General features: G+C 38.5%; 1 protein-coding gene across 2 annotated transcripts in view; it reads left to right on the top strand.

The window, feature by feature from the left end:
- Positions 1-9,437: 9,437 nt before the first annotated feature.
- The window catches only part of TTN (titin), a 266,306-nt gene continuing 249,928 nt past the window's right edge, over positions 9,438-25,815 (top strand). For both annotated transcript variants that reach the window (XM_058664684.1, XM_004577011.3), the window contains exons 1-13: positions 9,438-9,634; positions 11,622-11,725; positions 13,898-14,101; positions 15,516-15,803; positions 16,250-16,338; positions 16,438-16,682; positions 20,459-20,789; positions 21,400-21,552; positions 22,448-22,585; positions 23,026-23,157; positions 24,374-24,508; positions 25,060-25,197; positions 25,670-25,807. In XM_058664684.1, coding sequence (XP_058520667.1) covers positions 11,635-11,725; positions 13,898-14,101; positions 15,516-15,803; positions 16,250-16,338; positions 16,438-16,682; positions 20,459-20,789; positions 21,400-21,552; positions 22,448-22,585; positions 23,026-23,157; positions 24,374-24,508; positions 25,060-25,197; positions 25,670-25,807 — 2,082 coding nt within the window. In that variant the 5' untranslated portion in view covers positions 9,438-9,634; positions 11,622-11,634. The remainder of the gene's footprint in view (positions 9,635-11,621; positions 11,726-13,897; positions 14,102-15,515; positions 15,804-16,249; positions 16,339-16,437; positions 16,683-20,458; positions 20,790-21,399; positions 21,553-22,447; positions 22,586-23,025; positions 23,158-24,373; positions 24,509-25,059; positions 25,198-25,669; positions 25,808-25,815) is intronic.

Below are 25,815 nucleotides of genomic sequence, written 5' to 3'. Positions count from 1 at the left end.
ACCAGGAGGGGAGAAACCAGGAGGCAATTACTAGGAGCATCACTGTGAAAGCCACCTCCCATAGTCCAGGGGCAGGTGAGTGAAATGGCCCTGGCCAATCAGTCTTCCTTTGAAACAACGTGACCCCTGCCCTGGTTCATGCCCAGGGCTCTGTCCTTGGCCACCATCTTGCTCGCTACAGGTAAGCCAGTGACCTTGACTGTTAGGCACCATCTTACTGACTTAGTGACCTCTTTACCCCGGAGTCCCACACAGGATCTACAACCAGCAATAAACATTAACACTTTGTGTTTATATTTCCAGACTTCTATTGTGTGCAAGTGTGCAATCACTTGTGTCCTTCACTTCCTACAAATATTTGTAGTTGATACCTTCCAACCACTTCCACAAGCAGCATACTCATAGTTGAACTGACTGTTGGGTTATATCATTTGTAACAACAAAAGAGATCACAAAGCATAGCTGGCTTTGGAGAATCTCAGTAACAAGAAGTTAGAGGTGACATATCACATCTAAGTAAGTAGGACTCAGCTATGGAGCAAAGGCAGGGGTGATTCTGTGACCATGTGTCCTAGGTCACACTTCTAGAGCTGGGGGAATTAACAAGGGTGAAAACTACAAACTAATACAGAAGTGGCATTCACATTAGCCAGCAGAAATAATTGCTTGGTCATTTTGTACTTGGAAAGTACTCCTGCTTTATAATTTTTAATTTGTTTTTATAGTTCCATTTTTAAATTTTATACATTTTTTTAAATTTTATGATAGAGTTCCATAGGCTCTGGAATTTCCCCTCCCCACTGCCTGAATTCTCTCTCCCAACTAGTTTCCCCTATACTATTACAGTATTATAGTCCTTCAACAACAGAGGTAAGTCCATCATTCTGCTATGTAAGTGTAACCTGCCATTGTAGGTTTGAAAAATGGCAAAGCATCCTATCATCATGATATATTTAACAGTTTCATTGGGAGTCCATCTTTGATCTGAAGTAGAGATGGAATGGGTCCATGGTGTAATGGTCAGCACTCTGGACTCTGAGCCAAAGATATATACTGCATTGTATCTTCACATGTCAATTCAAAATTTTAGCAACTTGTACATAGTTACAAGGTACTGCCTAATGGTTCATAACCTATACATTTTACAATGTTCAAAAGGTATATACAATTATCCTTTCAAACATTCAATATTTATAATGAAAACACCCAAAATTCATCTTCCAGTTTTTTAATTTAAAACTAGAAAAAGTTAGAGAAATATGCAATACATTTAGATTATCTATTGTCACCCTACTGTGCATCACAATCCCCAAATTTCTCACTTTTAACTATAACCTGAGGCCCATCAGTTTCCTTGTCTCCCCACTTCCTTCCCACGTCTCTCTGCAGCCTCTAGTAGCCACCATTATATTTTTAACTTCTATGAGATCACCTGTTTTATTACAGGACACGTGTGAGTGAGGAGGACTTGGCCATGTAGATATTAAGCAATTTCCACTAGGTAAGTCAAGGAAGTGACATAACCGCTCCAAGATGTTAGTTTACATCCACATGCAGTTTCCAGAGGGTTTGGGGATGGTAAAGGAAGGTAGATATAGCAGCAATACAAATCAATGTTTTTCCCAAAAGCTGGTTTCTTCCCCCAGTTATCTTATTTAATTTTTGTGTGTGTGCGATAATTATGGCTGACACTGTTCTGGATTTGGGTTTTGTTTGGTCTTCATAGAAATAATACATGCTCATTGCACTTAATTAACAAAACACAGAATAGTAGCACTGTTTTCAGGCACCTCCTCTTTGTGCTACAATTCCTCCAGTTTAGATCACTCTGGCTTTTGATCACTTTTATCAACCAAAAAAGAAGCTTGCAAAGTTGCTTTTTGTGGAATACTTTTTTGGTTGTTTTTTGCTATTACTTTTAACTAACTAGTTTTTTATGTTTTATTTTAGAGTTTAATATTTATTTATTTAATCAAATAACAGAAAGGGAGAAGAAGGGAGATAGGAAAGGAGGAAGAGAAGGAGGAAGATCAGAAGATCTTTGAGCTGTTTATTTACTCCCCAATGGGCCAGTACAGAAGCCAGGAGCCAAGAGTTCCATCTGTATTTCTCACCTGGGTAGCAGAGTCCAAGACCTTGGGCCATCTTCCATTGCTTTCTTAGGTGCGTTAGCATGTCATTGCTTGGATCAACCAGAACTCTATCTGGCACTTACATGTGATGAAGGTGTCATAGCAATAGTTTAATCTGCTTCTCTACAATAAAAACCCTCATTTTGGATACCTTGTCACATTAATATTTTAAAAATGAAAGTAATAGAATAATACACTATATAAAGATATTTCAATCAATGCAGAACTGTGTGTAGGAAAATGGTCCCATAGGATTATATCAGCAATAATGTGGGTATCTTAGTTTGTGATAAGTCTACTCTATGATGTCCCCATCACTAAGTGACACATGACCACACATGTTCATAATGAAAATTCAAGCACAAGTATATGGTGAAAATTTAATTTTTTATCTTGCAGAATGGTGTTTTATGATTGGCTAGAGTACTTTTGAGATGCCGACATTCAGCTATCTAAAGGAAATGGCTTTTAAAGAGGCTTTCGTACCTGGCCCAAGAAGGTAGATATCTAAAAGGTAAACTAAGATAACTTCAGTTTCTGTCTTACTGGAGTTTATAGTCCGAAGGAACAATTGCGTGATAATTAGCAAAATGCCAAAACAACAATTAAATAAGAACCATTCTGAAGTAAATGACTTGTTGGAGAAGATAATAGCATGGTTTATGCTTCATTCTGCAATGGTCTTTCACCTACTCTCACAGCCATCTCTCAATGGCCATGGGGCTAACTCCTTTTCCTTAATTGCTGGGTAATATTCATATGAAGGTTCTACCATAAATTATTCACCCTTGTCCCAGTTGATTGACATAGGGGTTGTCAGCATATTTCCACTTCAAAAATGCTAAACTAGCCATGTCTAAACTCATGCTTATGAGCCATCAACTCTTCACTGACATGTACTACACATATTTTCCTCAAGTCTTTCGAATTTGGCTAAAGCAGGTTTGAAATGTTACTTGAAAAATTGTGCAAACTGTGACTTGAGGCATCTGAGTGTCCAGTACTGTCTGTAACAGCTTCTCCCAGCTGTGAGTTTCCAGAAGTAATTTTATGTTTATATGTGTAATTATATTATGTTCTTTTTACTCTGAAGATTTATTGTACATGGCATGAGATGTTATCTTCCGAATGAATACCCAATTTTGCCAGCACCATTATCAAGCAAATCATCATAGATGAATTCTTCATATTTACCAGAATGTGTTTTTGAATTCTTTATGTTTCTAATAAAAGGTTTTAATAAAAGTTAAGGGCATTGATTAAAAGGCAACTGACTCAAATCAGCTAAGTGAAGGGCTAAGGAAATATGACTTCTATTTTAAAAATTGAGAAAATGTAAAAAAAAAAATGTAAAAAATTCAGATCCGGCCTGATCCACATGTAGGATTTTTATTTACCTATTTTCATTTTAAGAGAGAAAATGAGAGACATCTACTGGTTTATTCCTCAAATGCTCACAATATTCTGGGCTGGAACAAGCTAAAGTATTTTGGAACTCAAAGCAGCCCTTTCCTGTGGGTGGCAGGGACAAAAGCACTTGAGCCATTACCAGCTGCCTCCTGGAGTGCACATTAGCAGGAAGCTGGAATTACAAATGGAACTGGGATTTGAACCCAGACACTCCAAGATATGCTGTTGGGCCCCAAGTGGCATCTTAACCCCTTCTATTAGAAGTATCTATGCATAAATTAGGTCACAAAACTATGCTGTGTAAGGCTTTATACTCTGTATATTACTCAATACCTTTTTTAACTTCAGTATTATAAAAATAGCACTTCCCAGAGACCTGCTAAGCTTCCTCTTCCACAGGGAGAATTATGTCTCTCCCGTTATCCTTATTTTTCTACTTCATTAAGCTCACTATTAATCCTAAACATTGCCTACATATAATGATCTTAGTTGTGATCTCATGTTGTTCTTTGGCATGGTTTTGGCTTTCTATTTTATTTCCGTTTTAAATATGACTATCTGCTTCCATCTGGTGCGTGCTTTTGCTGAAGTTCCTGGGTTCTTTTGCGAGATAAAAACACTGACCCACACTCCTCTTCCATATGCAGAGTTTGACATTTGTCATACCCTGCCTGGTCCTCATGCCTCCCTGCCTTCCTGAGCACTCACAGGCTCTTATCATTTTGGTTCTTGCTTCTCACTGTCTGCACTGTTATGCCGCTCCCTCCTCTTGCCATCTACTATCCAAGTAAAGCCTTTGACATCATCTATAGTGCTGATAGCTCTTGGTACATGGATGATGCTCAAAGGCCAATTCAGAAGGAAAGGAGGGAAGGAGAGGTAGGGACAGGGAGCAAAGAAGAAACGAATGCAAATCTGCATGCTGCTGTAGGGAAGAAAGGGGTGAGGAAGAAGTCTATGGGGGAAATTAGAATACCATACCTGGCAATAAATCTAATGGCTTGACTGCTTCAGCTTGAGGCTTTAGTGTTGTCTCTATGCATCATTATGTCATAGTTGGGGGTATGAAACGTGTGCATCTCCAAAACATAACTAAGGGGAATTTTACAAAGAGACAAAGTATGGGGAGGGTTCATAAAAATCATGCTTCAGAACGCTGGTAGTGGCAACAGCACAAAGCTGCAGCTAAAAACCCCGGGAAAGGAGCAGTCCCTGGAACCCGAGAGGATAAGCTTAGGAGAAGGGTCCCTGTCCTGCAAATAGACAAAGGCCATGGGGGAGGCAGCCATCAACTCTCAGACTAACACTCAGGCTGAGCCTTATCAGCAGGCAAATGGCAAGGCAGATCTCACAGGGCTCAGCCTCAGGGGCTCTGAGGGCTGGGCAGCAATGTGTACCCAGGGCACAGTAAGACAATAGTGTAGCACCCTTGCCTTCACAGAAAGGTCTGGACCAAAAAAGAATCCATGTTTATGATGAGAGGATGAAATGAGCAAAGGATTTGATTAGGAATCTGAAGTAGGTAGCAAGGAACTCAGAGTAAAACAATTTAAATCTCTCCAACAGACAACCAGAAGCTTCAAAGTTCAGTAGAAATATAGACCATTGTCTAAAGCTCACAGGGGTTTTATATCTTTCTAAACCTACCCTGCTTTTTGAGACACTAAAAAAGCTTCCAAGGTCATTTATAGATTTTCATCTCATACAGGATCATTCCTGAACATGTTGAATATATTAAATTATGTTCATCTTATATTCACTCAATTGTTGATGGGTTTCCCTTTGCAGACATTGCAGACACATGCAATATTTTAATTTTTTTTTCAATTTCAGAGCAAAATTTAATTTTCAGCTCCCAAAAGTACTTTGGGCCCTGGAAGAATCCATGATCCTGAGGTGCTTTGTCTGCAGCAAGTCCTGGAGGAAGGAGCCTGACAGCCTCCCTTCAGCAGGTGGGGACTTGCTAGTGGACAGCAACATGCACCTTAAGGGAGCCTCTACCGTAGGGCTGGAGCTGAGCTGATGCACAATTTTCCTGTGCCAGGCTTCCAGGAGCCACTTCTTCCTGATGACTCCAGCATTTCTTGAGCATTGCTTTAATTCACATACACATGTTCCGTTACCTTTAGATCCTTCAGGGAAGTACATGACCATGTTTCTCTAAACTCGCTTTCAGATTTCTCTAAATAAGAATCTGCAGCACTCAGGAAACATCATCCTGGATATCCACCCACGTGGTCAAGATGATTGATTGGATTACCATTACTACTCATAGAAATGCTTTTCTCTTGGTCCATGTCTGAAGCAACAAACAAACAAAAGCCATAACATATCAGGTTCCTATTGCTCTGGGCACTGCCACATTCATTCCATCACTTAGTTAGACAAACAACTCTTTGAAGTGGATATTATAATCCCCAAATTCACAACTGATAAATCTGAGACTAGGAGATTTAACTAAGTTACCTAAACTCATGTAGGGCACGTGCTAAATTTCATACGTCCCTGGAGTCAGTATTGCTGAGAAATTTGAAGCTTGAATTTTCTGATCTTATTTTGGTTAGAGAATCGTATGTGTTCAAAATAATCTGTTTTTAAAGTCAGCAAATTTAACAGAAAAAAAAATCTACAGCTGTGAAATAATCTTGTATGTAACATGGCGTTCAATGGGCTAGTGATTATTAACACTCTGGTAAATAGTTGTAAAAATAAGATGCTGGACTTTATGCTTGGTAGATGCTTGTAATGAAAGAATCTCAACTGAATTTGAACTATGGCAATGCAGCAAGGTGGAGGAATCCACCATGGGGGGAGGGTTTCAGGAGGGGTGGGGGAAATCCCAGTACCTATAAAACTGAGTCACATAATGCAATGTAATCAATACAAAAAAATAAATAAAAGAAATTACCACATTAAAAAATCAATTAGTTGGAGCATGCTACTGAAGTAATATAACCACAGATAGAACAAAATAACAGACCAAAAGTCTTCTCAGATTTTAAGCAGCAATCTCATGCCTTCTGTGTTCCCAGTGTAGCTTTGCCTTGCTTTCCTTCCTCAAGGAACACAGTTATTCATTACAACAAGTTGTTGGGGTCAGCATATTCCCCCCTGCACACTTTCAGAATTTGCTTTTCTAACATTTTGCATAAAAATATCTCCTAGAAGAGCCTATATTTCAGCTTTGAAATATGTTGACTGGGAATTGCTTTACAGATATTATACTAGATTCTAACATGTTTACTAATATATAAACTCCTAGACAACCAAGAATTTTGTCTGGTGTGTACATCGGTAGAGTCCCGGGATCTGAACTGCATTTAACGCAGTAAGAAGACACACGTTTTAGTGAGAAGAGGCAATAATTTTACTCTCTTGTTTCATGAAGGTCCTTGCGTTAGCTCTGGAAGCTGCATGAAAAGTCCTCTCTTTGGTAAGTGCTTTTTTATGGTGTAAGCCATGTGGCGATGACAATTACTAACACAAAGTCACTCTCTGAGTTTTGTACGTGTTCTTAGTCTCTGTCACAGTCACAAACAAAAGCCAGTGTGTTTGCCTGTGTTTTTCGTGATTTCCAACAGCACAGAAATCATAACCATTTTCTCTCAACACATTCTAGCCATTATCTAGCACAATGCCTGACACGGGCAGCAGGCAGTGTGTATCTGTTGTATAGTAAACGACCGCAGAATTCAGAGGTAGAGCCCTCTAGAGCAGTGTTTAGCACTGAGCACGTGCTTAATAAATATTTACTGCATTGTATTTAGTGTTCAAAGAGAGACCACCATCATACATTCCAAAAGAAAGTGTGTGTTATATTTGAATTATCAGCTGTTTTGGATTATCTCTGAGGCTCCTCCCCACTGTTAGGGTGATAAATTGAGATCTGACTCATGGGCAAACTTCCCAAATCTGTGCCGTATTTGGTTTCCACTGGGCTAGTTACTAAATCGCAGCTATGGTATATTTGCTTCAAAAAGTAATGCTTAACCATGACAGTCAATAGTCCCTTTATTATTTACTCTTTCCAGAACAGCATATTGGTTATTTTAACATCTAGGCCTTTCTTTCCTACTATAATCTGTTCCTTTCTTTGTTTTCTTAACACTGAATGTCATATAAGGATGTAAATACTTAAGGCCAGGGATCTTGATATGCTGAAAGGTTTAGAAAGCTCAAGAATGGTGAGTAGACAGCAGCTCAGGAGGGCAGGCACCTCATGTTGTTTATAACATATGATCTGCCTTCCTGGCTCTTTTGCTTCCTGCATTACACTGGGTCAACATGACACAAGTTTCAGGATTCCAACTATTTATTCCCTCTGGTTCCTGAACAAATTAAAGTGGTTTGACTTTAGTTTCAACAAACAGAACACATTGTTGTGCTTGCTTCACATTAAGCCAGATGAGTCTAAAAGTATGCATAAGCATGCATGCCACACAAACATGTCCACAAACACATGTGAAGTAACTGATGAGCATGCTACACAAAAAGGGCATGCTACATTTCTCTTACTTTCTCTTATGATTGACAGGTTGTTTGTAAAGCCCATCGCTCATTGAGTGTAATTTTCAAAGCACATAACGCAAAACAAATTGTTTCTGAACAAAGCAACAAAACAGAGTCGGCCTGGCAGATACCCTCTGCGGGGAAATGATGCTGGCAGTTCTCAGACACAGCCATTTGAAGGATACAAGTGTTTCAATGTGGTGTCATCTTGTCTATGTAACTGTATTACTCTGGTTGATGGTAAATTTAAACTGTCAGATACTAACAAATTATATAACTATAAGATTAATATTAGAGAGTTGAAAAGTCTGATGCATGGTCAAATTTTTCTGTAGTGGAATATTTTAATACTTACATAGGGAAATTTAAATTTTAAAATTGCGGTTTATTTTGCTAATAAAGTTTCTTCACATAGCAAAAGCATACCTTTGTTCTAAGTAGAATTTTACAAATCTCTCTCATGGACAAAATTGTTATAAAGATATTTTGGTATACTCTTTTATGGTTGAAATGTCTCTTGCTTGAAATTGAATTCAGTCCTAAAATAGCAACTCTATCATCTGCTAACCACTTCCCAATAGTAACAGCAAACTCCAGAGATCAGTAAAGCAGCATTCCTGTGCCCAGGGAAAAGAGACTTATGTGTAATTTAAACCTAACACTTAGTTTCTCAATAAAAGTGCTATATGCATGTTTGAAAATATTAGTGCCACAAAAATTAAATCTGAAAAACTGAAATCATTGTAACCTACAAATTAAGTTGAAGCAGTGTTCAGATTTTAGCTTTAATGTTGTTTCTTATTAAGCAAGAGAATAGTTGATTAACATTGGTTTAACAATAACAAATGAAAATGTGGAGGATAGTGAAAAAGAGAGGAAGAACAAGCTCTCTCTTTACTGCTTAGGTTTTTACAACTGATTCTTCAAAAAAGATGAAGACTAATGCATGAGATCCATTTCCTCATCTGCTGTCATGATTGACAGGTCCATTTGGTTGGATTTGTGGGGGTAGGGAACAGCAACGGGGCCTGACTCACAGAGCAGAACCCTTTGGGTCTAGGCCATTGCGTAGAATTGTCTACAGGTGCATCTGTGGGCCCGTCTTCTCAGGTCCACATTGGCAGATTTTAACATTGGCCACACATGCTCTCCTCTAACCTTCGCTCAGTTACTCTTTAAATGCAGTTCTATTTCCTTAGTAAACTCTCTGCCGTTGTGCTAAATTTAGCCCTGCCAATCAGAAGAACAGGTGGTATGTGACACTACCAAATAGGTCCTCTCCCATCATGCTTTCCTGCAAGCCAATCAGCTAAGGATGTGGGGCTGTCAGCAGATCTGGAGAATATAAGGGCTAGCCAGGCTCTGGCTCTTGAGCAGTCGTGCATTCCCAGCCTCGCCTCGGGTGTAGGGATTGCATAGAAAAGCAAAACTACACAGCCAAGACTGTGTAGTTTTGTTTTTAGGTTTAGAGGCTCACCGATTCATGTCAGAGATGATCAGAAAAACCAACTCTACATAGGACGTCGTTTCAGAAGCAACCTTGGGCTTAGTCCCACACTTTTTAGGCACTCCTGAGAAATCAGGTGAGCAGCGACTTTTCTTGTCTTAACAATAGCTACTTTCCTATTTGTGTGTGTTAAATGCCTATGCGGAATGTTTGTGTAACTACTTGTTGCTGGGGCAGACCCAATTATTTGAATCTCCTGGTTAAAGTCAACTTTCAAATGTGTGAACGGTTTTTAAGGAAGTTGAATCCTTTACCATGCTAACAGCTAGTGATACACCTGATTTAAATATACTTCATACTTTAAAAACTGAAGTTTTAAATGTTCCCTTTTTGGAGACGCTTTTTGTCTGTTGAGAATGTTCAAGGTTATATTCCTCAGTGATAAGTGAGGCACGCCAAGAATAGCTCTGATAAAATGCGTGTGGTATCAGCTACACCCTGATGACTTTTTAAGGGAATCAACTGCTAAGGTATCAGTTGCAGGACAGCGACAGAACACTTGCCGGCTGTCACTCAACACTGGAGAGTTTATTTTAGGAGCAGGACATTTTAGATGCATACCTTCTGCCCTAATTAGATGGAGGCCTCTGAAAAGCAAGTGCTCAAGCAACAGAACTTACCCATATAATGCGAAGCAAAGTGTGTGTAGGCCTGCTAATTTAATATATATGTTTTCTAAAATACTCGTGCTTTTTACTTCAACTCACAACTATGAGTTAAATATTAATACTAAAGATATGAAATAGTGTTGCAAGGCTTTTAATTTCCATGCAGACTTGGATTTTTTTCAGGTTTCTGGAATTAGATTGCTAATTACAAATGTGTGTAAAAACATAAATCAGACATTATCGAATAGCATGACAATTTTAGAAGATGCACTAGCTTGTAAACAAAAAACTGGACACTGAAAGTTGCTTACTCTCAATATAATATGCTACAATGGAGTTCTTGACAAGTTTCACATTTGTGAATTTTCCACATATAAACTTCACCTGAGAAGAATGTTGGCGTGATTTCATTTTTATTGAATAAAAAGCTACAACAAGGAAGAGTCTCTAAAGTTTTAGCACACATATAATGTCATGAAAAATAATAAAGCAATAGAAAATTCAGACAGTATTTTATTTCAGAATAGTGGTGAGTCACTTTGAGTAACTGGATATTTATCCACCAGAAATTTCCCAATAACCTCTCTCAAACCGATAAACTAAGTTGTTTCTTCCACTTAACACATTAAACTCACTTGAAATGTTACATTCACTTATTTGACTGTTTATTTTACATTATGAAGGCAGAGGTCTTTTCTAAAACTATTTTGCAGCCTTTCTTTTTTTTTCAGGGTTTGCACATTGTTTCACTCATGCTACCAGTTTTTCTTTTAGATATAACATATTTTACTCTGATGTTTTTCTGAATGTTTTTTTAGCAGTCACATTTGTTGCAGTTATAGTATGAAGAAACATCTTTCAAGGCGTGCTAAATCCTACAAAAGGTTGCATACGTGAATAAAGCTTGACAAAGTTTTTTACTCAGGAGAAGCAGCACAAAGCACAAATCTTTCAGTCTTGACTCTTTTAATCTGCCTGGATCAGTATGAACTTTATAGAGGCAATGAGTGGAAAGATTTGGGATGAAGGAGCATTTTCCACATTTAGCTGATATGGCAATTCATGTTACACTTTCCACACATCTTATTTTCCTTGCCTACCCTTCACTGCTGCTGTGTTATTCCAAGTTTTCCTTTTTTTCAACTCTCACCCTGATTCACCACCACTGGTAAGACAAAAATGCTTCCCTTGACTATCAGTATGCACTCACTGCTTTGTTTGGCTAAACATTTTGGAGGGGTGGGGACAGTCCCCCTTAGACTTTTACTCAGTGTTAGGTTTATCTCATAGAGCCATGATTCAAATTCAAGCCCCAAAGGAGAAAATCTGTTGCTTCTAGCCATGCCCTGGCCTATGGAGTAATCCTGGGAGAAATGTGTGCTTTTACTCTATTTAAAATAGCTCCAGAGCAGCCAAGTTACATGACAGACTGTCTTCTTTTCTATTCCTTTCCAGAGTGCCTAAAAAGATGACTACTCAAGCACCGACGTTTACGCAGCCGTTGCAAAGTGTTGTGGTACTGGAGGGTAGTACCGCAACCTTTGAGGCTCACGTTAGTGGTAAGCGTTCACCTTCCTGCTTCTGTTTGATTCCTTTATCTTTTCTGAACTAAACTAACTATTGTAGGACTTGACCACCAACCAAAAGGCCTGCTTTCGCTTTGCAAAATTGGTCCAATGATAGGGAAGTATCATTTTAAGAATTTCCTATTTGTAGAACTGACACAATTTAGCAAGATCCTGGTTTGAAAATATTTTATTCATAGTAAGAACTTTACAGGGCAAAATTAATTAACATTGGGTTGAAATCACTGTTAAAATCAAGCAGGTAAGTAGGATCAAATATGGCCATTTTGTATTTGGTTTCATCTGTAGGGCCAGACTGGAAGCCGAGAACTGTAGGCCAGCAAGAGCCCAGATAGGAGACGTTAGGGTCAGGAGTCTGGGCTGCCTCCTGTGCTCCTGGAGATTAGTTATTTAATGTGAAAAATAATGCATCCAGCTTTCTTCAAAGGCAGTAATGGGTTAAAGTATAATTTATATTCCTTTATTTTCATTTTTATTAGACAGTTCTAGTTTATTAGAAGACTCTTTAGAAATAAAAAGAACTAATATATGCCACTCTGGTATCCACATTAAGGGGAAACAAACATTGACTGTAATTTGATTTCTAGCTAAATCAGTTACATTTTAAAACTCAAACATCTCCAGTCACAAAGTAAAACAAATTATATCCTCTTTATGCCATCTTTAACATCCTCATAACTCAATTTAGGGGTGATTCCAAAAAATGCATAATATTTTAAGGCCTGTATTGTTGCAAAGAAAATGTGGGTAGACTATGAACTAAATTGTAAATAACTTAAATTGTTTAATCAATACTGTCTGCTTGCACAGACATGTAACTTGCCAACTATGTTTATATGGCTTCATCAGAAATGCTTCATCCTTGATTCTGTGAATCTTTGTGATGTATTGGTGTTTTTTCTTTCTTAATTGTATGGCTTATAATAAAGATAAAATAAGATGACTACTTTGTTTCCTATTTAATATACCAATTTTGTTCATAAGTGGATAACATTTTTGCATACCATTAATATAAACACTATTTATATTACATGTAGATCAAGAAATGAATTCCATCTTCCTCCTGCATGATAAACTTTCACTTCCAGAGAGTTCATTTATTTTGTAATGCACAGTAACTTCACAAAATACAACACAAGTGGCCTCATTAGGGAACTGCCCTGCTTCTTCATGATGTCTTAACCTTCATACAATGTGTTCAAAAATCCCTTAAAGACCACTGGAAGTGTTCAATACTCGTGAGTTAGCATAGTGACTATTCATTCAGCCACATAGAGATTGACTAACAAAAGACAGCACAATAAACTTTGAGGTATGAATGTCCTTCTTTAAGGAAATACATGGCTAACCTTTGTGCGAAATGCCAAATAGACCTGCTCGAAATTTATCTCATACCTTCTGATTGCACAGTTTTAATATGTCAAACTAAAATGTCAGACTAGGAACATGAAGTTCCTGTGCTACAAATATGGTAGGAGGAGAGCATCTGGCCTCTCTGCTTGTGACTTCAACTCTGTGCGTCATCCTAGAAAGCTGAGTTTGACTTGGTCACTCTTCATGTGAGAAAGTATCTCTCTCCACATTACCATCTTTTTACTGATGGCACATTTGCTAGCTGAGGGGTTGGGGAACACAGTTCCCATAAGCAACAGAACAGGGAGATAACAGTGCCCTCGTGGGCTTGTTAGGCAGAACTGTTAGACCCACCCCATCACAGCTTTTGCTCCTCATTTGCTTTCAAAGGGGACACCAATCCTTTCTGTTTACAAATCTCCTTCATGACTATGATGACGTCTATTATGTTGCATCAGGTGGCACCCTAAGCATGAGGGCAGGAAGTGAACATTCTGGTCCTCCATGTGCCACTGCTGGCTGAGGGACCTTTGGAAAAATTATAAACCCTCTCTTGGCCTCCACTTCCTGCCCTAGAAAATGAAGACCCTGGCCTCTGTGTACCGCCAGGCTTTCCTAATGACTTGCAAGTTTGTCCTTCTGCCCTGGAATTGTCAGCTTTGCACCATCATGAAATGGCCTTCCACACTGGCTAGTTCTATGTGTGAGAACAAAGCAGCGAATATAACGGGAAGAGCAGAGGACTTCGCAGTGCCCACTCAAACATCTGTATGGGTTGTTCTTGCCCTCCAGGTTTCCCAGTTCCTGAGGTGAGCTGGTTTAGGGATGGCCAGGTGATTTCCGCTTCCACTCTGCCCGGCGTGCAGATCTCCTTTAGCGATGGCCGCGCTAAACTGACGATCCCCGCCGTGACTAAAGCCAACAGTGGACGATACTCCCTGCGAGCCACCAATGGATCTGGACAAGCGACTAGTACTGCTGAGCTTCTCGTGACAGGTAGGCTGGTGGAGCCCTACTTGCCTTCTACTCCTCCCAGCGGGGAACATCTATGGCACACAGAGAAGAAAGTTTAGAAAGAGCTGTGAGCACAATTAGGTGCAGCTCCACACCTAGCACAGGGCCCACTGGCAGCTGATTTTAGACCAAAGTTGTTTGTGTAATTTAATTGCACTCTCCATATGCAGCACAGAAGTGACAGGAATCACTTTCTCCCTATGCACATTAAATATTCAAAAGTACATTAAGGAAATACAGAAATTACTTTTCTCATCAGGTAGCATTTGTGTCTTGTTTATAGGCCTTATATGGAATAAGGTGTGCATATGTGTGTAAACAAACGCATCTCCAGGAGCTCTCATTCCCAAATGGTTCCTGAAGCAGGTGGTCCACAGACCACTCATTAAAGAAACTTAGAAAATTTGCCCAAAACCAGCAAATATGTATTATTCAAGTAGGTGAAACAGTTTCCCCAAAATGTTGTCACCAATCTTAATGTGTACAGCATTGGTTTTCTTCATCTTTTATGACACTATAAGGCATTAGAGCATATATTATCTTACAAATTATAGAACAATGATCTATGAACTCTAGAAGGTTACATACATTTATCCACTAAGCTACATTGCTATAATGATGTGCAATTACAGTTATAATTGACCAAAACACATCAGTAGCATCATATACGAATTTTAACAGCTACAAAACTCAGAAATAGGAGGAGTTTGGCAATATCTGCTGATGTTTATTGCTCAATATCATGTCAAACTCAATCCCATTCACCCTCCATATTTATCTCATAAAAGATGTCTTTCAACATAATTAACCAAAATAAAAATCCCTTTCTGTAGAATAATTAACATGAAATTATGTCATTATTGGATTAACATTTTAAGTTCAAGTAAATATTTGGGTTATTTGAATATCAATCCAGTTGGAGAAGATTTAGAGGATTTTTAAATGAGGTAAAAATGTATTCTGTAACACAGGTGCACTCAGCTTGCCAACCACTGGCATTCATTTTATCGCAACTTTTACTGTAATTTGCAAACTTGCTTTACTACATTAATGTGGCACACTTTAATGTGAGATTGGGAGAAAATGCCAGAGGATTCCAATCAATGCTACAAGGAGATTTATTTTTTTCTCTAAAACAACAACAACAAAATATGGTGGCCTAGATCTGTTGAACAAAACAAAGCAAATAAACTCATTGTGTTGGCTGATTAGACTTCTGCCATCACCTGGCTTCATTGTCCTGCCATCAGCTGAGTGAGCTAGGTTCAAGGACGGTCAAGGGTGTTGGGAACAGTGAGTCATTCCTTGGTTTGGAGTCAGAGTTGAGGTTGTTTAAAAATACCCTGCTGGCAGGGCACTGGCTTCTAGTCCTGAATGTTTTGTCTACTCCCTGAAGCAGAGACAGCGCCACCCAACTTTATTCAACGACTGCAGAGCATGACCGTGAGACAAGGAAGCCAAGTGCGACTCCAAGTGAAAGTGACTGGAATCCCTACACCTGTGGTGAAGTTCTACCGGGATGGAGCTGAAATCCAGAGCTCCCTTGATTTCCAAATTTCACAAGAAGGTGACCTCTACAGCTTACTGATTGCGGAAGCATACCCCGAGGACTCCGGAACCTATTCAGTCAATGCAACCAATAGCGTTGGAAGAGCTACTTCAACTGCAGAATTGCTGGTTCAAGGTATGTGCTGGAGGTTGAAGAATGGGGAGAAGCAGAACTGTAGGATGCCTGGAATTCATCTGTAGCCCTGGGAAGGCTGTGAGCTGAAATGAACAGTCATGAAAAGAAATGTCTCAGATTTTAGGCAGGAGCTCAGTATTGAATCAGGCTTGACATATCACATCATAAACTGGAAAAGTGTTTCAGTTAGGTGATCTACATTTTTAAACAACTGGCAAATTATGGCATTTCTTTAAAAATAGTTCTAAGTAAATTTTTATCCACTAATGAGTATTTTTACTAATAAACTTAAAGTGCTTTCATGTGAAATTCAAGACTTTCTACATTTTCCTCCATTGGAACACCTATAAAATATTAGTGATGTGTTATCAAATGACCACAATCTCTTTTAAAAATGGGTTCTTATGTCTTCTCCCTCCTAAATACTCACCTTACTCTCATTGCAGGTGATGAAGAAGTAGTACCCGCTAAAAGGACAAAGACAATTGTCTCGACTGCTCAGATTTCAGAAACAAGACAAACTCGAATTGAAAAGGTATTTTTCTGGCTATCATGTTTCCATTGTTTCAGGGTATTTCTTTCTTGGCTGTTCTTCCTCAATGTGGACTTTTTTTGTTGTTTTTTTGTTTTTCAGAAGATTGAAGCCCACTTTGATGCCAGATCAATTGCAACAGTTGAGATGGTCATAGATGGGGCCACTGGGCAACAGCTGCCACATAAAGCTCCTCCCAGAATCCCTCCAAAGCCAAAGTCAAGGTCTCCAACACCACCGTCCATTGCTACCAAAGCACAGCTGGGTCGACAACAGTCCCCGTCACCAATTCGACACTCCCCTTCACCGGTCAGACATGTGCGGGCACCGACCCCATCTCCTGTCAGGTAAATCTTTAAAGACATCACGTTATTAGGTAAATTAGGCTTCTTGCAACCAAAAATGTGTTGCATTAAGGTCCCTTAATTCAGTTTGATAAAGAAGGTGAGCCAAGAACCTATTGGCTATGATTTTCAGAAGTCCTCAATATCCAGAGGTAAAATAAAGAATATTATATCCTTTAACACTGAACTCTTATTTATATCTTATTTAATAAATATCTGTTTAGAGGCTACAAAAGAAAAGTGGAATGGGAAGAGCGCAGAGTTTAAGGTTGAATCACTATTCACTTTCTAACAGTTTCCTCTAGGAAAATAATTACAGTAGAATCTTACATTTTGATTACTTCCTCTGCATCAGATATTCTATTAAGAATCTTTATACATTATCCTATGAAATACTCAAATTATCTGGTAATTATTATCCCTAATATTATTGATGAATAACTAAAGTATTGTTCACGATTTTGCTTGGTCAGTTGTCATTTAAAGACAATTAGTATCATTAAGAATCGTCTTCAAGTCCTGGGATACTTGAAAGAAAGTGTGTTGAAAATAATTATATGAATGTTTTACCCTCAGGTATAGATAAAACTGAAATATTTTGCATATGCTTATGGTATCTTATCTGAAAAATAAAATGAACTTAGAGGTTTGGCTAATATAGAGATATAAATGTGGAAAAACTGAATTACAAGTGCAAAAGGGTTAAAATCCAGTTACTTTTCATAATATACATTTTCATGAACTGTTAGAAGCACCCTTGACATTAGTGAAGGTGGAGAATAGCTCATCAAGGATTAGAGATGAGAAATCAAGTCCAGATTATCCACAGCCAATCTAAATTTTGAGCTTTAGTTTAATATGATAAAGTTTTACTATCAGTGGAAATAAGCAGCTGCTTCTTAATTTAAAAGCAGCAAAAAACATGTGGAGAAAGCTCTTCTACCAACATTTGTAAAGGAACAATAACAAGAGAGTTGACTTTAAAAGTATTCAAACTTACTATGAAATTACTGAAATTAAAATGCTGTTATATTGACTTAAAAAAAAGGAACCATAGCCCAGAATTGCTGAGCAAAGCCTAGAAATGAATCTACATAGAGTTTAATTTTTAATCAAAGTGATCTTTCAAAATAGGGGGGAGTTATTTTGCTAAAAAAAAAAAAAATACGGATCCAAATTAGCTATTGATCTGGAAGAAAGCACAAAGCTCTACTTCACATCATTTACAAAGCAAGCTGCAGCTCAATTCACAAGTTAAATCAGAAAACATGAAATGAAAAATTAAAAAGAAAATTTTTGGAAGAAAATTTTGAAAATGGACTTATAGATCCAATTGCATAAAGATAAAAATGTATGTGCAAAGAGGCAGTCATTCTGGACCAAACATTGTTTTCATGATTAATTTCTAAAGATGCTTCTTGCTCACGCTATTCTGTTGTCTTTTGCTGAGAAAGTGTAATAGTAAACATACATTTGTTATAACATGAAGTGTTCAGAAGGAGAAATGGTGCATAAATTACTCTCCTTACATGTTTGTTTGGGTAGATCATACAAACATGCAGAATGAAAGCAGTGGACCTGGGGTGGACGTTTGCAACATTTGTGGTAAACAGTGAAGTCATGTCAAGTGTATCAAAATAAATTTTTAAAGGGAAAAAAATACAGCACAATTGCGAAAGAGTTGACAGTAAATACAAGCACCCATGAAGTAGGGAGGGGGAAGAAGGGGTGGAGGCAGTAATTAGTAGCTGTTTGCCAATGTCTGAGGTCCCTTAATTCAAAATGTTGGCAAACACAAACAGGAACGCTTACACGAAGACTTCCATTTTAATATATCTAGCAATCAAATTTTAAAGACATGTCTAGTCTCCAGCTAGCTCCAATTTTGCATACCACAAAATCACAAAAGAGGCCAAGATGTAAATTCTAGGCAAAATAACCACCTCACTAAATTTTTAGTCCAAGTTTAAGGATCATTGAGAATTTGAGTTTTTCTAATCCCATGAAACATTTTGAAAATCTTAACAGTTTCGAAAGTTTATTAATAACCAACCAAATTACTGAGCCTCAACGAACATTTCCTTTAAAATAATGACGAAATAAAAATGCAAGTTTGTGCAGAAAAATAGTAGTTATTCAAAACAGACTACTTCCTAAAATGGTTCATAATTTATTCTTGATCATTGTTGTAGAATAAGTCAAATACTTCTCTAAATAAGGTACGTTGTATCTAGCTGTAACCAGGTGATGATTTTTATTGTAAGTGCAGAAATAAGCACTCTCGTAATGACTAAGATTACACTAATTTTCCCAGTTATGGGTCTACCTACAGCCTACTGCTAATACCTTGTGTCATGCTAATCATGTCTTTCACCCTTTTTAAATTAAGCCCACTTTTTTAGGTGCCACAAGAACAAAGCAACTTGAGTGCTTCTCCTCAGTTGGTGAAGACCTTACATTAATCTCACTTGGTCTTTGTTGTATTTCTAAGGAAATAATTTCAGAATAGGAACATCTTCCCCAAATTTTAATTTTCTTTTATTATAATTTCATTTATAAAATGCAAACCCAGGAAAAATGACCCTACTTCAAGAAAATGATTAAGCATTTCTTCAGGGTACTAATTAGTATTTGAAGCTCTTGTTAAGTCACTTGGTAATTTCCAGCAAATACCAACTGTACATGAGCTTAATTAGACTAATTGTTCCATTTATGATCAATGTAAGCTCAGTATTCTATATAGTATCAGAATGCATTTATAAACCTTTTATCTGAAGAATTAGTAAAATGCAATGGTAAGGCAACACTACCATCTAGAGGATAAACATGTTCTAAACTGATCAAGAATTAATTTTTGACAATTTTATTTTGAAATAGTTGACCAATCTATATTGCGCAGAGAATCTCTTAGCTGTCACTGCTGGGACTTAGTTCCCATATTCTCTAACTAATGGTATTTGAAATTTTGCATATGTACTTAAAAGCAAAGAAGCAGCAATTTTAGAAGTAATCACTTCATCAATGTAACTAAAACTCTAGAATCTTCAACTTTTAAATTAGCCAAACAGTCGCTCCAGATCATCTATGAATATTTAAAAGAGGTCCAAGGTAACTATGAGGATAGAAATAAGCAAGAAAAGAAGAAAGTTCTAGAACCAACCTCCAAACACCTTGAATAACAACAGAAGTTTGCAAAGTGTATTACTCAGCCTACACTCAAAACGTCTCCACAAGAAGCTTGAGGAGGAGTTTCTCCTGATCTGGAAACCCACATTCATGTTTGCCTATGAAAGACTATGGAGAATATCCCTAAGGAACATAAGAAAAGGCTGAGTAAGATTGGCGCGGGCAGCTTGATGACAGAAACCTTTCTCCACTCAACACTGACATGATACCCTCTGACTCCTAGAACTGAGAATACAGAAGGACTTTGTGTGTGTGATTCGTGAACTCACAGAGTGCTTTCTTGTGTTATTAGAAAAGCACATTTTTGTGTCTTGATTTTTCTTAGTGTGATACTTGAGACAAGATCCCCACATGTTGGAGCTTTCTTAGAGTTAAATCTAAATGCCTTAGAGGATTCCAGTAGATCAAAATCAGGCTTATTGAGACTTAAAGCAAATTACTTCCAAGAACATTATTTACTCTTTGAATAGGTTATCCAGTCACCGCTTTTAAAACTGCCTGAAACCACTTTGTGATTTTCATCTCATTATTTAAATCTGATTACCCCATGGTTCCCGACCGTGGCATTCTGACCTCTGCCATTTGGGTTTCAGGTCCGTGTCCCCAGCCGGGAGGATCTCCACATCCCCGATCAGATCTGTTAAATCACCTTTACTTGTCCGTAAGACTCAAACAACCACCATGGCCACAGGCCCGGAAGTGCCTCCCCCTTGGAAGCAAGAGGGCTATGTGGCCTCCTCCTCTGAGGCTGAGATGAGAGAGACAACGATGACTAGCTCCACACAGATCAGGAAGGAAGAGAGATGGGAGGGGAGATACGGGCTCCAGGAGCAGGTGACCATCAGCGGAGCTACAGCTGCTGCTGCCAGAGTGTCGACCAGTGCTACCTTTGCAGCAGGGGCCATTGCTACTGGTGCTAAAGAGGTACCGTCTGAGCTCTGTTCTCTGTCTCATGGACTGGTTTCTGTGAATCTGTCTGATTAGTATAAAGGTGCACATAAAATGTAGATTCCCTGACACAGATAATTTCTTGGCAATGATTCATGCTTAGCTCTGAGTACGTTATTCTCTGTGTAACCCAGTTTTCCAAAGTTCCTTTTTGAAATATATATATATATATATGAAATTATATATATGAAACATATATATATTTCAAAGGCAGAATTATGGGGTGAGGGGTAGAAATGGAGAGAGGGAGATTTTCCAGCTGTATGTTCACTAGCAAGATGGCTGCAATCACCAGGGATGGGCCTTAGGCAAAAGCCAGGAGCCTGGAACTCCTTTTATGTCTCTCATGTGGGTATCAGGGATCCAACAACTTGGACCATCTTCTGCTGCTTTCCCAGATACAAAATGGTGAGCTGCATTGGAAATAGAGCAGCAAGAATTTGAACTGATGCTCATGTGGGATGCCAGTGTCTCAGGTGGCAGCTTCACCAGTTGCAGTACAACACCAGCCCTCCATTGTGCCTTGATGTTTCCTACCAGGCATGCTACTTACATGGTGCAATGTTCTTGGTCACTTACTTTCTAGGTGAAACAAGAAACTGACAAAAGTGCAGCTGTTGCAACTGTTGTTGCTGCTGTTGACATGGCCAGAGTGAGAGAACCCGCTGTCAGTGCTGTAGAGCAGACTGCTCAGAGGACAACCACGACTGCAGTGCACATCCAACCTGCTCAAGAACAGGTACATGTCAGACTGCCCAATGGTGATGCAGAGCCACACCCTTGGGGCACAGCCAGCCAAACACTCTTCATCCAGTTGTGCACACATGGATCCCACTGTGGACCAATGCACAAATCATATTGAAGGCAGCACTGAGCCCTGGATGGCCCAGTATTTTAGAATATTCTATGAAAAAGGTGATCTGGGATCCAAAGGTATTTTCATTAGTGAAGGACTTTTTCTGACCCAGGCAGGAAATAAGCGGACTTGGGGAGGTGGTACTGGAGTACCAGCAAACCAAGAACCCCCCTTAAGCCCAGCTTTCGTTGCTCCACAAACTAGGCAAAGAAGCTAATATTTCAGGACATACCTTCCATTTCTCTGAGTTTCCCCAAAGGACCTTGGGTTTTACTTTCCTTAAAATAGATGTGACACTTGATTCAAGTCTGGAAAGTATTATAAATCTAGCATAATTTCCCCCTTGTTTTTGAATAGATTGTCTATTATAGTCTAAAATCACTCCAGGTTTCCTCTTTATCCTCTCTTATGTGACATTTATGTCCTTTTTTAATTTCATTTTACTTTATGACAGTTTCATAGGCTCTGGAATTCCCCCAGCCCCTCTCCATACCCTCCCCCATGGTGGATTCCTCCACCTTGTTGTAGTACAGTCCAAATCCAGTCATGATTCCTTCATTGCAAGCATGTGCCATGCATAGAGTCCAGCATCTTATTGTCCAGATCAATTCAACAGTTTCTTGGGGAGACCATCTCTGGTCTGAAAGCAGAGCTGGCAGAATATCATCCCATCCAATGAAAAGCCACAACATCACATTTGTGTCTTAATCCTAATGTATGATTGTAACTTCTTATAAAGTACATTCAAGGGTTTCCTTCCTTTCTCAATGATTAACAGGTCAGAAAAGAGGCAGAAAAGACGGCTGTATCTAAGGTTGTCATGACCGCCGATAAAGCCAAGGAGCAAGAGTTAAAATCAAGAACCAGAGAAATAATTACAACAAAGCAAGAGCAGATGCACATAACTCATGAGCAGGTGAGCACAATATGCAATTTGAAATTCATTACTGTTATTATATGTGTCAACGCGGATAAGCCTCTACTCCTTGAGACACATGGTGGTTAAAACAGTAGTAAAATTCTCCTTTGTATGTGTATATGCCTACCTAGCAAATACCAAAGTCCCCTAAGTCATTAACATTCTGCTTGTGTAAACAGAAGTGACCTCTTTGGACACACACTAGGAGCGTGTAACAATATCACTGTATCTCTACTGTGCAAGTCCCTTAATTGATGACTTTATACAGCAAAAGAACATGGTTACACTGATGCACATGAAATTCTTTTGTTTAGTGACCTTACTGGATGAGATGTTTTACTGCTTCCAGTTCCTTCTTTATTGCATTTAATAAGCAGCATTATATCCATTGGCAATCAGGAGAACAATGAGATTTCTATTTTTATCATTGATTACAGCTAAGAAAAGAAACTGAAAAAACATTTGTACCAAAGGTAGTAATTTCCACAACTAAAGCCAAAGAACAAGAAACCAGAATTACTGGAGAAATTACTACAAAACAAGAACAAAAGCAAATAACTCAAGAAACAGTAAGTCCAATTTCATAAATGCCTTGGAGTTTGTTGCCAAATATCACAGTCTAGACAGTTGCATGTACCTTGTAACCCATAGCTCAGAATAGAAGTCTTTTGTTGTGTATTTTCTTTGTGTATAACAATGAAACTCTTTGGTGATAGAAATTCTGTTCTCAATGTACTGTGGTCCACACATTAATCAGTTTGGGGGAGATTTTGTGTCCATTAGGATGGTATGTGGGCATTTCTGTGAGCTCTATAGGGCACACATCAGTAGCAGAGAGGAACTCAGCCCACTTACCCATGGAAGTCAGTGTCTTTCATGTATAGGTTGAGACCTTAGTTACTGGAATTATGGCATATGAACTTGACATAAAAACATGTGGGTGTGTACTTGTATGTGCAAATGCATGAATATGCCTCAACCTTAAATATTCCAATCTAACAGCAAGATTAAATGAACATGTTAAATATTAGAGAATACCAGTACTTCAGGTCTTCTGGTTGGCAAAAAAAGAACAAAAAGAAGAAAAAGCGAGCAAGAGAAGCATTTGCTGCATTTGTATCAAGGAACATACAAGGACGACTTCATCAAACCCATTTCTCTCATCTGTGAAATTAAGCTTTGTAAAATCTCAAGACAGAGGCAGTTATTTCTGATTCTTGCAGATTTGGGGCTTGGGCGAGTAGACATCTATGTTCACCTTTCTTGCTGTCCAGCTCTGGCTGAAGCAGAGCTACTTTTTTTTAAAAGGCCCACGTAAGCTCCCAAGGCACTTCACAGACTGACCAGATATAGCCAGTTGGATTCCATGTTCCTTCCTTTGCTCCGCTTCTCCTCATTGGGAATGAAATACTGAATGCCCCAACTGCCCAGGCATTTTTGTTGCCATTGCAGTGCTGGTGACTAGAAAAAGCTGCCACGCCATAGTTTCCCAGATACTTATCAGTATCTGCTCGATGGGTTTCCTGAGGTGTAAGCATGTCTCAAAACTGAGCCCTCCTAGTTCTAGGATGATTTGCTACAGGCAGGTGTGCAGAAGTGAAGCTTATTTTTTTAGGAAAACTAAAGTGTTGGGATTATGCACAAACATGGGAGCTGTGCCCCTGAAACAGGAATGTGACATTTTCTCATCACTAAGACTTTCATATTTCCCAAGTATGGCAAACTCTTCTTGCCATTTCTTTTGTACCTTTTGAAATTCAAATCATTATTTTACCCCACAATCAGATAAGGCACGAATGTGAGACTACTGCAGCCTCCATGGTGGTCATTGCCGATGCAACATCCACAACACTAGAGGCAGTCCTGGGAGTGCAAGAAGAAATTGCTACACCAGATCAAGTACTCCTAACGCAGGAAAAGGTGATAGATGATGCAGAAGTCACCGTATACCATTTCAGTTGCCAGCCACCTACTTTTCATCATAAGTCTAATCATCACTTTTCACCTCAGTCTCTTCTCATAACTCAATCAGAAAATGCTTTTTAAAAATCACTCGTGAGCTTCTACCACCCATCTGGCTTCCACTGTCACTGCTCATGTTAACCCTAAGACTTTCATGAATTATTACTAATGTACCTTCCTGATGAAGTAGGCTCTAGCAAATGTAGAAATCAATTGATGCTGTACAAAATTACGCACTGCTCATGCTCAGCTGGAATATTCCACAGTTGATGTGCATGATGTGACAAAGACAAATACTAAGAACCAACCTGTGATTGCTAGTCACATTCTTCTTTTAAACTGAATTTATGTTCATTTTTTTTCAACAGTGAAGCTGTATGGGTAACCAAAGCAAAAAGATCTTTCAATATGAATGAATTTTGTTTTCTTCCTCCTCTTTGGATTAGATTTCTTTTATTAGAGGCTTATAGTATTTCATGATGACTTTCTTTTTTTAACTATATGAACAGATGATGAAGGAAACTAGGAAAACAGTGGTACCTAAAGTCATAGTTGCCACACCCAAAGTCAAAGAACAAGATTTAGTATCAAGAAGTAGAGAAGGCATCAGCACCAAAAGAGAACAAATTCAAATAACTCAGGAAAAGGTGACTACAGATATTTGATATGTGAAAAGGTTATCTTGAAACTAATTCACTAGTAAATCATTAACTATTATGTGGTATGAGTATTAATTTGCATTTTTCTTTTAAAATCCCCAATTTTAAAAAGATAAATGTGAGACTGATTTCTATTAATTTTTCTGCAATTTGATTTTCATCTACGTTTAACATTTTCTGTCTATTTTATTCATGATCATTCTTTGCATGAAGATTAGCATTTAGCTTAATTCTTTTTTTAAAAAGAGAAGGAAACTCCAGGATGCATTTTACTAGCTAACCCTTCTGAGTTTTGTGATTCTGTCAGTGTATAAAGATACTACCAGGTCAAAGTTAATTTCTCTTGTGTTTGAACCCTGAATAACTTCACTTTGCATCCCCACTTGAAGGGGGGAAGGGTCATATTGTGTGCATTTGAATCCCTGTGAAACTTAAACCTTGGTTTTACTGTAATGATCAGATAAGAAAGGAAGCTGAGAAAACTGCCTTGCCTACCATAGCAGTTGCTACTGCTAAAACCACAGAACAAGAAACAATACTGAGAACTAGAGAAGGAGTGGCTGCTAGACAAGAACAATCGCAAGTTACTCATGGAAAGGTGACTGT

Source organism: Ochotona princeps, chromosome 5 (genome assembly GCF_030435755.1).
Source record: "Ochotona princeps isolate mOchPri1 chromosome 5, mOchPri1.hap1, whole genome shotgun sequence".
NCBI classification, from domain to species: Eukaryota; Metazoa; Chordata; class Mammalia; order Lagomorpha; family Ochotonidae; genus Ochotona; species Ochotona princeps.
Note: the sequence above shows the minus strand (reverse complement) of the source record. Positions and strands in the feature narration are given on the sequence as shown.